The following is a 14,642-nucleotide window of genomic DNA, read 5'->3' as shown; positions in this document are numbered from 1 at the left end:
AACTCCCATTTTACCTAAAATTGATTTTGTGAAGGTACCGCTAAACGGTAGTAAATTCGGCCTAGACAGACCCCTGTCCATATGGATTTGCTCTTTTCGAAACAAAACCATTTGTCACATGCTGTTTTAGGGGTTATGCACACAGTAAGAAAAGCTAGTTTTAATTATAAGATGAAATGATTACTCTTGTAAGGTCTTTTTTCTACTATTTATTTCTAATTTAAAGTTATTTTTTATTATTAATAATATTATTTTCTTATTTAATGTACTTTTTCTTGAAATGAATTGTTCAATATAGCATACAAAGAATCTAGTTTTTAAAATAATAAATGGATAAAAAAATGTAACATAACAAATGGTAATATTTTTGAAAGCACTTATACCAGGGTTGCTGACATTTAATGCAATTTCATTTCTGCCAATCAATTGTGGAACAATTATAACAAATGTACTCTTAAAATGCAACTCTGTAGCTTTTTAATTTTAAATTTAACCTAGAAGATAAAAAAAAAACTTTTTAAGCGGTTTGGGACAAGCTTGTTTTGTTGAGAACTTTTGGAGAAAATCTAATTACATTAGCGTTAATGTTGCATGGAGAACATTCCACTGTGAGCCTAATAGAAGACTGATCCATGATCTATCATTAGCGTTATTGTTACATGGAGAACATTCCACTGTGAGCCTAATAGAAGACTAATCCATGATCTATCTCAGGAAATATTTGGTATTTTAAGAAAAAAAGCTTATATTTTACATCAGTAAAATTGTCTGTAAAAGCCGATAATGAATGACTGTTTACAGCCTGGATTCAAACCATCTGAAAGTGTAACAAGTGCCCCACTCTCATACCCATCCTGTTTTATTGTGGCCATTTTAAGTATTTCGAATTATTTAGTCTGTTTTAATTAATAAAATTAATTATTTTCATGAAATTATGACATCTAAAGCCACAGGCACAATACCGCAAACAATTTTCTTCTAAAGCTTCATAAAAGACATGGTCGCAATTTTTTACTGATATTGGTAGAAAAAGTCTTTTGAAATATTCACATTTAAAATTTTAAGTATGTCTGGCAAATATCTCTGGAACATAAAGTGTGATAGAATGCATCAATTGCTTAGAAGTTTTAACAGTACATTCTTTAACAAATCTTTATTAGAAACATGCAAAAAAAATATATGGTTTTAAAAATGCAAAACTACTAGAATTAATGTTAGTGAGATATTTAGTTATTTTTCCTAACTTTATCGTAAATTTCATTATTTTTTACAGTTCTGAAAAAATTCCTGATGATGAAAGGGGGCGCCAAGGCCCTTTAAGTTTTCTTCGAAGAGGCAGTAGTCACTATAAAAAGAAATATTATGGAACTAATAACCAGCAGGTGTGGTGCATGCAGATATGCACTGTTTCTGTGCATCGCTGTGAATGCACTGCTCTATCTCATGCATGGATCCTTCTACCTATCATCAATTTCGAACTTGCACTGCATTCTGTGATGACTGTATAAGTTGTCGAAATAAATAAAATTGTAAAACCCTGTTGTTGCACTTTACCACTCTCTCATGCTTTAATATCAATGCTCTCTTGCTTTCATTGTTATCTGTTAACGCAACCACATTCCCTTCTGCTTGTTTAAAAAACTTCTCTTTTTTTCTTCATATAACACCACTGACACATTTTGAAAAAAAAATATGTATTCTCAATATTATTCGTGTTTCATTAAAAAAGACATGCTGTGAAAATATCACTTTAATAGTAAGCAATGCTGTGACAGCCGAAATATTATTTTGAAATTTTTTATTTGGACTACTCAAAAGTATTATATCTATCAGATGTTTAATGTATTGAAATGAACGCAGGTTTATGGATCAGATTTAGTATATTAAAATAAGCATATGTTGTACTCTCTTTGTAACTATACCTATCAGTTTCAATGTATTAAAAAGAGCATAGGTTGTAACGCTCTATAATTTTACTATTAAAAATTATTCAAACGCAAGGAAGTTTCTAAAGTTTTATCTTTTGATTGGCTATGATGATTACTTATATTTAAATTATCTAAAAATATTGAAAATTGAGATAATTTTTTATTCTTTGCTAATGTTTTTTTCAATTCATAGATTTTTTTTTTATAATTCTGGACAAAATATTATTTTCTTAAGGAAATAAGAAAATTTTATGATCTTAAAGTTTATGTAAAATTAGTGTAAAAAATTAAAATTAATTTTGAATGAGTTAACAAACCATAATAAATACTTACAAGTATCTTATTTCTAATATGTACAAAATAATGTAGCTCATATTGTGTTTTTATTGTTTATTTTAATTAACTTCAACATATGCTTTAATAAAATAATACTATAAAACTATTTGCATACAAATAAAATTATTTGCATACAAATTTTTCAAAAAGTATTTTTCTAACCTGTCACAATATTGTTCCTTTTATATATCTTCCCTGAATTTTATAAACATTCTTATTATATATGTTGGAAATTTTATTAATTTGTATATGAAGTGAGTAAAAATTAGTAAATGTGCTTTTCATAATTATTTTCTTCATCTTATAATTCTGAGAGAAAAATTCTTTAACTAGTGTCATTTGTTTATTGAAATGAAAAGATTTAGGTTTAGATAAAAAATTTAAATATATGTTTAGATTATGAGACATTTAACTTTTCAAAATGGATTTCTTATAATTGAAGAGTTTTGCAAAATAAAATGTGACATTTTTGAAAACTCCCAACATTTCTAAATTTAAAAACATATCCCTGTCATCTGAGAGTGCAGAATTTAAACTTTTTTAAGTATTTAAATGAGATAGGTTACAATATGAAAAATTTTTTCCTTCAGGTTGTATCATACATTCTTAAAGTGATTTTCTCAAATTAACCAAAACTTTACGTAACATGTTGCTTCACCTTTCTTATCAGTGTAGAAGATTATAAATAAACTAAAAGTTTTTTTCTTGTGTTGATCTCGTAATTCATTATTAAAAGTTATAAGAAATTTAAAACCGAACATTAAGATTTTCAGCTTACTGAATTTTCCAATAAATAAATTCCTCGTTATCTAAATGCTTTAGCTTTATTTTATAAAAAATATTGGAAGGTTTTAAGAATTTTTAAACTTGTCAAAATATTGTGTATGTAGTTTAAAGACATATACCATAATGTACTAAGAAAACTGCATAATCATGTGGTTTTGTTTAAATAAATATATCATTAATTGAAACGTTAAATTGTAAAATAGCAAATGTATTATTTATACTAAAACATTTATTTAATAGGCAATGGAATTACTTGGAATCAACAACTCTCGAAGACCATCACAGATAAGTTTACGCTCCCCTACAAGACCAAATGTAAGAAAAGAAAGTTTCAAAGTAACATTTTATTTTTAATGCTGAGATTTCATTTGAGAGAGTAATAAATAAATTTTATGTAACGTACATGTGAAAAATGCAATTAGATAATTAAACAATTTTTCGATTTCTTATCAATTAATTTTCCTACTAATATTACAGAGTGCGTAGCGTTTTTAAAAAGTGCTTAACGGTGCTTGTTTTCGTTTTTTAAAAGCCCTTAAAGGTACTTTTTTCCATGGGTGTTTTTAAAAAGTGCTTAATTTTCCCTTTTCCGAAATGTGATATTTTTCTTTACCATGTTGATTTTCGCCACAAATTATGCAAAAAGACATTGCCCTATTTCAACGTTTTCACAATTAATTCAACCCCAATCTATTTCGGCGTACCGTCGATCTGTAGTGTATGAAACCACCATTTGTTTTACATGTTTGATGAAATACTTGCATATCCGCACTTGCGTATACTGAGCTGGATTTAGTGATACGGATTTTTGTCTTTCATGTGCAACCCTGCTGCATTTTGCCAGAGATTCTCAATTTCAGACTTCATTTTCCGCCTTCTGTAATAGAATCGAAAAATCTCTCCAATTTTTGCTGATTACGGGGACAAACTAAACATTGTCAATTTTTTTTCTCTATTAGCAGTAGAAAATTTCATTTCCCTTGTTAATTTCATAATTTGTGACGCGCCATCGTCTTCGTCACTGTACATAAAACCATGAATTGTCAAAAACTTGCCAACCCTGTCTAGTTTTGATATTTTTCAAAGTGCTTAAAACTATTTTTTGAGTGCTTGAAAAGCACTTAAAAGGTGCTTATTTTTTGTTGAAAAATTTGACTACGCACCCTGTATTATGTTATATTTATTATTACTCTACCAATTATGTAAGATTAGTTTTATATTATTTAAAATTAAATATTCTTAAAATAATGATATAATCTCCTTTGAATTTTGGATTTATGAAAAAAGATTACCTTAATAATTATTCTAATTGCAGCATTCCTTCCTACCTTCTAACAATAACCAATCATAATTTATAGACATTATTTTAGTCCTTTAATTAAATATGAACATATATAATTAGATTTTAACTATTGACTCTGAACTCTGTTCTAAGAAGTGCCTGTATGCTTTTCTGAAACAAAACTTTTGGGAAGGGATTTTGTGAAAAATTATAAACTCACAAAATAATTTAAAATGAGAAATTTTTATTAAAAGCTTGAAAAGTTCATTTTAAAATCATATACAACAGTTGAATCTAAAATCATGCGATGAAAACAAAAACTCATAAGTTTTTCTTTTTTTTAAATCAAATTAATTTTTTTTTTGGTGCAAGATTACAACAAAGTATTTTTTAGCTATTTATTTTATATTATTTTGTTTTCTTTAGTTATTTCTGTTATATTTTAGATTATAATTACACTAGGAAACACATTTTTTTGTTGCATTTGTACAAGTACTTAATTAAGGTGTGGGGATTTCAAATCTGAAATTAGTTTTAAAGCTACAGAATTTTTTTCGAAATAGTATTTTAAATTTATTTTTTGTTGTAATGTGTAAGTTTATAATGAACATATAGGTTTATATATACATATCAACTTGTCTATTCTTTTGAAAATAGCACTGAAAAATCATATGACCTTAACATATCGCATCATAAACTGAAATGTATTATTGCCTTTTTCCTACCACTCGTTATGTAACAAAGAAGTAGGAACACTTAGTATTCACTCGAGTGAATTTTAAAAAAACCTTGTAAAGAATGTCCTTGTAGAGAAAACGCATCATAAACTGAAATGTATTATTGCCTTTTTCCTACCACTCCCTATGTAACAAAAAAGTTGGAACACTTAGTATTCACTCGAGTGAATTTTGAAAAAAACCTTGTAAAGAATGTCCTTGTAGAGAAAACGCATCATAAACTAAAATGTATTAATGCCTTTTTCCTACCACTCCCTATGTAACAAAGAAGTGGGAACACTAAGTATTCACTCGAGTGAATTTTAAAAAAAACCTTGTAAAGAATGTCCTTGTAGAGAAAACGCATCATAAACTGAAATGTATTTGTGCCTTTTTCCTACCACTCCCTATGTAACAAAGAAGTGGGAACACTTAGTATTCACTCAAGTGAATTTTAAAAAAAACCTTGTAGAGAAAACGCATCATAAACTGAAATGTATTATTGCCTTTTTCCTACCACTCCCTATGTAACAAAGAAGTGGGAACACTTAGTATTCACTCGAGTGAATTTTAAAAAAAAACCTTGTAAAGAATGTCCTTGTAGAGAAAACGATTGCAGATTTGAAATCACTGGAGCAAAAATATCTTAGATCCGTTCAAAAATCTTATGCAACAGAAAACAAAACAAAAATTGTTACTGGGTGTTATCAACTAAAGTGCAATTAAAAATTCGACAGAATTTTCATTCGGCAAAACTTTATATATTTCATCAATACAGTCTTCATTTCATTATTAAGCTTTTAAAGTCTCATATCCTGCATATGCTGACTGGCCAGTTAGCACCCTTTTGCATGATAAGTATACTTATCATGCCAAGGCACTGCCACAAGCAGTTCAGTAAAAGGCATTTAAGTCTTAACAAATTTGAAGACAAAGAACTGGTCAGCATTTAGACATTAACTCGAAATTATTGATGATCGCCATAACTTTTGATAGCATTAGCTGCATTTGATATTTTAAATTTGACATTAATAAGCTAAAACTAGCAACTTTTTTAATGTGCAAATAAAATTTAGTTTTCAGCAAAATGATGCATAAAACTGTTTTCATTTATTTTTTGCATTAAATATTTGCATAATTATACTGTTTAGAATGGCGACCATTTGAGACCAAATGGATTTGGTATTCACCGACGATCTCGCTCAAGATCTCCAGGTCGTGGCCGATCACCAACTCCGACTAGACTGAGAGGTCGCTCACCAACTCCCATGGGAAGGTCCCCTTCAAGAGGACATGAAATTGGCTTTTCTGACATTGTGGACGCTGTGAGTGATGTTGTAGAATTTGCTAAATATGACACCTCTCGAAAAGACAGCAGGTCAAGAGGTAAGGTCACGGTTTTCTGTATCATGTTGATGTGCAAATCAATTATAACATTAAAGCCACTGGATAATTTTTAATGTACTGTTTGAATAATTGAATGCCACCAAGACATGAAATAATGAATAATTGTCATTTTAACTTAAAGAGTTTTGGAATGTGAAGCTTTAAATGTCCTGTATTGTGATACTGAAACTTCTTCCTAGAAAACCAGCAAAGTGGAATTTTTTTTTCTTGTTTGTTTTTTAAATGGTGATATTTGGAAGGATAGGTTTTGCTATATTTGCAGCCAACTTGAGTGACCCTTAATTACTTGGATCTTAATGTTAATGTGATATGCTGCAGCATTTTTATGATTAGTATATAAACCCCTCTATTGATTAATCTCGGAAATAATGTGTTAGGGCAAATGATGGTTCCAATATCCTGAAACACTCAGATCTCATTTTCTCTTGTTTTCATCTGTACAACTTTATAAAATCATTCCATTCTGTAACCTTGAAAACTATAGTGGGTAGGAAATCAAAAATTTTATGCATTTAAAAATAAATTTTAAAAAAAAAGATTGGCACATAAAATATAAAAGCTTTTTTAAATAACATATTAAGTTACCATAAAATTGCCATTTTGGGGTTGTTTTTGCTTTTGAGATATAAATTGAGTCTTTCACACTAGAAAAAGGTTTTTGTCACTGGCATGTAAAAAAAAATATTTTTAAATCTTTCAAACCTTGTCCCTGCCATTGGCTGCTTTCTATCAAAATTGCGGTATTTTTAAGATAAAGTTTTGCAAATAATCAGATATTCCTTTTTTCTTTTCTTTTTTTTTGAGACGGAGTCTTGCTGTGTCACNTTTTTTTTTTTTTTTTTTTTTTTTTTTTTTTTTTGAATATTTCAGCCTGCAGAGAAAAAAAAGTATTTTGGTAGGCCTTCTAGTGGGAGCTAAATATTTTGTAAAAAATATATTTAATGACCAAAATAATGTAACCTATTTAATATGAAAAATAGTGGAACTAATGTGTAAAAAAAAATCGTGGCAGTCTTTTATATTATTTATCAAAATTTTGTGTTGTTTCATTCATCCTATAGGTATGTATTGACACTTCTTTCTATTGTTCTATTAAATACTAGATTTCATGCAATCTCATTAACTTTTATAATATTTCAACCAAAAAATAGGCTAGTGAGATGCTATAGTATTAATATATTTTAAGATAAATTTCACTTTTGGTTTAAATCTTTGACTTAGATATTTCCTTACAGTATTTCAAATCAAGAGGAATAAATTAATCAAACAAACCTCCTCTATTATAATATTATATATTTTTTATATCTCATAAATATAATAATTTATTATTTAGTAAAATAATATTTCATTTTTCTTTTAACCCTGCCATAAAATTGTTTAATTATTATACTTAATATTATATTTGTAAACAATTTTTTTAAAAAAACTGGCCTTATGCATTTTTTTCCAATTGTGTTAAAACAAAGTTTCAAACAATTTTTATCAAATAACCCAGCAATTTTATATGTATGCAACGCAATTTTGAAGTATTATATTATACTTTTTCTAAAACTCACAAAATTTGTTATCTTGTAATCAAAAATTTTCTTTACATCTTCTATTGAATGTTAGATTACTTTTATAAATGTTTTTTTTTTTTGTAATATGTATGCTGATAAAAAGTTCTAATAAAATATTATTTCAATTTTTACCTTAACCAAAACTCAGCAAACTATTTTAACCAGATTTTTTTTAAAATACAAAGCAAATAATTTTGTACTTATTTAAATTCTGAAAAATAAATAAGTTTTTATTTTTTAACTATTATAATTATTTTCAAATTTCTTCAGCTAAAACTCGCGATGATGAATACTCACATTCTCACGATCCACCTTCACGAGGAAGATCTCCTGAACAGTGGCCAAATAAGACAAACTGGCAAGCTGGATCTCCACCCAGATGGAGCCGAAACAACAGTCCCGAGTACCACTCTTCGTGCCTTGACAGAAGATCCCGTAGCCCAAGCCCCAAACCAACTCCCACACGTAGCGATTACCATTATCGCATGGGCATTTCCCAAGAACATCAATCTCGCAGTCCAAGCCCATCTTCCGCCCATAGTTTACCACCTCAAAGGCGTCCGGGGGGTCGGAGATTGCCACCGACCCCAAATCAGCCTTCAAAGCTGCGGTTTGATATGCATTCTGCAGAAGGAATCAACTATCCATCTCGCGTTCATTCTCCACCTATGCCTCAACATCGCGGTGTGTTGAATGTTATGAATTTCCCCCGTCTTAATCCTTCACCTTCTCACTTGCCAAAGTTACAAATGCCACCTCTTTGGCGAGACAGGACGTCAACTTACTTGGAAACACAATGCCCACCCCTTATACGGACGGAATGGCAAAGTAGCAGTTTGCCGGGTCACCAAGCCAGCTTGAGAGATCGTGATTCATATTTATATCCATCTTTGTCATACCACAGTCAGAATATGGAACTTGATGAACCTCTCAGTTTTGAAGTGGCGGCCAGTATAGGTAGAGGATCACGACATCTTCCATCACCACTTCCTAATGGTTACAAGCCAAGCCAAAGAGATCGAATAATGCACAGAGATTCTCCAATGATTGGATTACGGACCGGTCACGTAGGGCTTCGGAGAACAGACTCGGATGAAGACGATTGGTGCTAACCAATCGATTTATAGCTTTTTCAATTGTAGAAAATTTAAAAAGCCCTTCTTAAAAGAGAGAGAAAGGAATCTCGTTCATGGCATTTGGAAGCCACAATACTGTATATAATATTAAAACATATTTCAAATTGTGATTGCCATTATCAGGCCCTAGTAAAATAGTTGCTTTTCTAGAGCTAAAACATCTTTCTGGTCATATCGTCTAGATACAACCCATCTGGTCTTTCATGCTGAGAATGCTGTGATAACACGGCTTCAATATATTTTTATGCATTACAGTTAAATTTTGTAAAGAAATAATCTGAGGTAACACATGATTTTACATTATTAATATAATCTTTTTTCTATTTCAATTGTAAAAATTTATTATTCGATATTTATTCACAGTGAAATAATAGGAAAGCACAAAAAAATAATTGAAGCCCTTTTAACTTTTCAATGCTTATTTCTTTTACATGTTTTTTGGGTGCTTACATAAACAATAGATCTGGTGGTTTTGAAAATGAGAAAATTACCTAGTTTGCAGAGAAAAATTCAGGTCACATTTGCAACTTTCTATAAGTGTAACCATCGGAGGTTTTTCAACTTTAAATCACCATGGATTTGACCCTTAGTGAGTGATAAAATTCTGGGATATATTTACATCCTTTATAGAAAACTTGTTTTAAATTTTTTTTTCTCACAGGAAAATATTTTTTATACTATTTTTTCCCTTTTCAGTAACTTATTTTCTCTTGACAAATTTAAAAACCAGAGACTATGTCAATTTGGTAACTTCCATCCATCATTATTTTCACTAATTGGAAATAATCTTCACTCTAACATTTTCTCCGACCTTAAGGACATTGGCATTTATACGTCTATCTAGTTTTTTAAACCAAAGCAGAATTGTGATCCTAGTTGGAGATATTTCCTAGTTGGAGGCACAATATAGCCAAAACTGGCTCTTGTGCCAAAAAATCAAATCAAATCTCTTGGCATAAACTCTGCCATTATGTATACATATATGCTAGTCAAATGCGCGATTATTGCTGCTGCCTTTAGGCATGGGATTTTGTGATTTAAATCAACCACTTTTGATTTCAGTTCCTTGCAAATAGCTTGGTTTGAATTGAGTTTCCAGAGCTACATTCTCACCGAGCGTTAAAAAAGGCACCGATTTAGAATTAATTGATTCAATTGGCTGCTATTTCTGCTTCTATGTGCAAGTTGATCATAATAAAGGATCTTCATGGTGAGATTCAAAATCATTATAGGAGATATTTAAAATATTAGTGTTTACAAAATGAAGGAGTTAACTTGTACACCCGTAATAAAATCCTATATTCATTGATTGTTAAATATTGGTAGATTTTAAACAAGGAGATAGATATGAATCAATCCATTAATATTAAAGATATGAATCTGTAACAATTTATTCCTTTCGAAAACTATTTTTAATATGTTACAAACAACTAATTTTGCATTTCTTTTCATCATATTTTCTTTATATATATATATATATCGAAACAATAATTTAAATTACGTTCAGAAAAAATTATATTTCTTTATTTGAGGGAGTGCCTCATAGCACCTTAAACTAAAGGCAAATATATCATAACCAGGCGGAACAATGTGAAATATGTTAAACTTTAAAAAATTTTGTAGACTTAATAGGTATTTTTTTTTTGTCTTAGAAATTTTTCATACTTTTTTTTCCAACAGTCTACTTATAGAACACTGGAAATTTGGTATCTTGTAATCAAAAATAGGGAGTCTGATTATACACTGGGATATGTTAATCTAATTTTTAGAGAGTAAAATTATCTTCAGTATAGTGTATACTACTACCTCCAAAATTTGAACATACAATCATGAGGTGAAGGGAAATTTTAACTGAAGATATGCAGTATTTGCAACTGTATGACAAATATGTGAATTTATGGTTTTCATAAAAAAAATTTTTAAAAAAATTGATAAATCTGTTACATTCAAATTTTTAAAGACCTTAATTAACTTTTTTTTATTAAGATTAAACACGAATTTCAAATTTAAGGATGTGTTACCTCAGATGATTTTAGCCATTACTCTGTAGCTATATTTTTGTTTTATCAGTGTTATTTTTTTTATCTCTCTTAGCTTACAAATAATTTTCATTCCCAATAATTTATTTGGATGTGTTAGACATTGTCTCACCACAGAATGTTACAATTCTATAAACTAATTTAAAAGCAAAAACCATCCATTATTGCACTCATTGCCAATTACCTTACTCACACATATTTTCACATGTCATATTTGCCAAATATGTGAACTTTTTGTACATAATATTGCTGTTTTTTATCAGTCAAAACTCTTAATATTGAATACCATCCATTACAGCTCACTTTAGCTCCATTAAATTTTGTTGACTATCAATAAATGTTTCTGTTAGTCAGGTAAATAAATGCCAAAGTGTAAAAAAAGAGAGAAAAATTGAGATCTATAGCAAATGTTCTTTAAGTATAAATTGCATTTATTTTTCTATAATTAATTTGAATGGTTTTTGTGTAAGTGCTGTTATTTCAACTGATTCTTGTCACAAATCACTTGCATAGCATTTATTTCAAAATGGACAAAGAATCAGTGCATTAAATATATTTATCATGATGTATTAAAAATTAAACATGACTTTAAGCCCAAATTTATGTGTTTGGGGTTCTCAAATTTGCAACACATTCCTTAGATGCTTATTCAATCATTTATGCTTATATCTAAAATATGTTATACAATAAAACTCCAATTATCCACGCTTATCTTATCCAGATTAACAACGGCTTCAAGGCGGAGGAAAAAGATGAAAATTGAGTCATTCAAGTTATGGTAAAAAAAATTAATTTGTTAAGTGAAAAGCTATTAACAGACTTAAAAGCAACAAAAAAAACTAAACATTGCATTTGTTGTCATTAAATTAATATATTATACGAAAATTTCATTTTGTTCTTGATAAATAACCATCTTAAAGATATTACGATTAGTTATCTGGATGTTCTATCACTGTCCCTCTTAGTCAAGATAATTGGGATTCTATTGTAATTACCGAGTTCCTGTTGATATTAAACGTAATAATACCATCTATGTTGTCTATAGTTCCTCAAACCGAAGCTTTGCCATTTTCAAACAAAAATTAATAATATTAAATATTGCCAGTGTTTATATCATCAGGTAAAATTCCTTCCACTAATGTTAACATTTATTTTCAAAATGAAACTTCATCCACTTTTGAGCTTCACACTCTCTGCTTTTGTGACCACATGCCTTAATTTTGTGTTCAATAATATAAATACAAAAGAGTGTATTTTGTTTGACAAAATATGTTTCTGAATGTTGTTGAGATCGAAAATATGGGTGAAATATATTAACCCATGGGTGTACAATTTTCCTGGTTTAAATTAAATGCCTTATTTCCCTGGTATAATTACAAACCAAATTAACTACAAAAACTAAACTACAAACCAAAATCATAATTTCTCTTGTTAAATATCCTAGAAAGGAGTACAATTTTCCTTATTAAAAACTTTGACAAGAAACATTTATTATTTCCCGATAAAATTTACCATTTTTACAGTAAAAATAATATATCTATACAGATTTTTTCAACGGTAGATCTTTGCCTTCCCACTGACAGAGCACTACCTCTGATAAGTTGGTTTTAAGATTTCTACCAATTTACCAGATATGTTGTTATTGGAATTATAACCTTTTATTAGATATTTTTGCTTTAACTTCAAAATAATTATTTAAAAATAAAACAGATATCTCTTACTAAAATCAGCCATACACATACTTAATGCCCTGCCCATTAATTAATTGGTCATTAAAACGTTGCAAAGTTTTAAAATCAGATGTAAATAATTAATTACTTTTAGTATGCACATGTGCTGAGTTAATTTTATTTTTGTAAACAAAATACTCTACTTTAAATTCTGGTTTACAATGATAAGATAACTAATTTAATAAAATATTCTTAACAAAAAAAAGTTGACCCAATGAATGATAGGTCATTTTTCTTCAAATGTGTATGTACCAATATAAAATCATTTTTGGGATTTAGATCAGAAGAATTACATTTAATAAACCATTATGTGTTCGCATTTAATCGATATTTTTATACATATGCAAATATGTACACTATTTAATACAAAGTTTTTTTTTTCTTTTTTAAGAAATTAAGCCTATTCTTAAATGATAACATAACCAAACTTTAATATTTAAATTAATGTTATTACATACTTTGATTTTTCATGTATAAATAAATTTATATACAAGTAAGTGCTTATTAAATCAAAAATATATTTATTAATTAAGCTTTCTTGAATTGTTAATAAGTCCTGTGAAGCTTCTGTCCTGTGAAACTTTTCTGTATAAGCTTGATTATAATTTTTGTAAATAAATGACAAATTAACTTTACATTTTATAACATAATATTTATTATAATTTTACTGTTATGTTATTAACTTTTTATTTAATATAACCTTTATTTAAAATGCAATTTTGGAAGCTAGTTTTAAAGTTAAAAAATGACTAATATTCTTACTTATTATCATGTTCACTATTTGCATTGAAAATTAAAAATATTAAACATTTTCAAATCTTTTACAGGTTCATAAAGTAAGAAATGTGTTGCCCTTTTTATTCATATAGAAAAAAAACTACCTTGTGTTCATGTTACTCAAAATATGATTAGTTTGAAATTTTTTTCATATTAAGATAAAAGTATTCTAATTTTCTACAGGAATTACATGCATAGCTGCCATCATTTTAAAATAAAATTTGGGAAGATTTTTACTTTATCAAAATAAATGACAAAAAAGAACTTAGCAAGAATATTATTGCAAATAAAATAGGAATTTTTTTCAGAAAAAAATTTACTAGTTAATAGAATATTAATAATAAAAATTTATTAATTTATTTATTAGTTCTTATTAATTAATTAATAAATAACAATTAATTCTAACAATTTATTAGTAGATGCAATTAAAACTTAAAGTGCTCATAAGGAATTTTTTCTGTACCTCTCATTTCTAATTTAAAAATTTACTTTTTTCAATAAATAATCATATAAGAAAAAGGGAAATTTATGTTTTTTTTTAATTAAAGTTTTACAAGAAGTTTCTTCTTTTTTTCCTAAAAATAAATGGAGAAGTTTTAGGAGTTGGGAATATATCACAATAATTAGAGGGTGTCCATAAAAATAGAAACAATTGGCATTTATAACAACTTTCATAAATCAATATAAATTATAAAAAGCTTTAATATTTTGTTATCTGTTGAATTATTTACATAACATTATATATTTCTTAATTTTTAAAACTACCAAATAGCTCATGCTTAATCTGTGGAGAGAAAAAAAAAGTTCTAATAAAATCCAATTTACAAGCATTTTTCTGCACTTTACTTAAAAATCTGTGTTTTAAATGTTAATTATCCCTTATCCTTTTTAGAAACTGTTTATATATTCTCAATTAAATGTGTTGTCATATTTTTATAAATAAAAG

General features: G+C 28.1%; 1 protein-coding gene across 1 annotated transcript in view; it reads left to right on the top strand.

Moving 5' to 3' along the window:
• Positions 1-9,679, top strand: part of LOC107438207 (voltage-dependent calcium channel type A subunit alpha-1) — a 282,265-nt gene extending 272,586 nt beyond the window's left edge. Inside the window, exons 45-48 of the mRNA XM_043038639.2 lie at positions 1,274-1,382; positions 3,291-3,365; positions 6,200-6,434; positions 8,285-9,679. Of these exons, the coding sequence (XP_042894573.2) occupies positions 1,274-1,382; positions 3,291-3,365; positions 6,200-6,434; positions 8,285-9,126 (1,261 nt within the window). The 3' untranslated portion in view covers positions 9,127-9,679. The remainder of the gene's footprint in view (positions 1-1,273; positions 1,383-3,290; positions 3,366-6,199; positions 6,435-8,284) is intronic.
• The last annotated feature ends 4,963 nt before the right edge of the window (positions 9,680-14,642 follow it).

Source organism: Parasteatoda tepidariorum, chromosome 8 (assembly GCF_043381705.1).
Source record: "Parasteatoda tepidariorum isolate YZ-2023 chromosome 8, CAS_Ptep_4.0, whole genome shotgun sequence".
NCBI lineage: Eukaryota > Metazoa > Arthropoda > Arachnida > Araneae > Theridiidae > Parasteatoda > Parasteatoda tepidariorum.
This window is presented reverse-complemented; position numbering and strand designations above follow the sequence as displayed.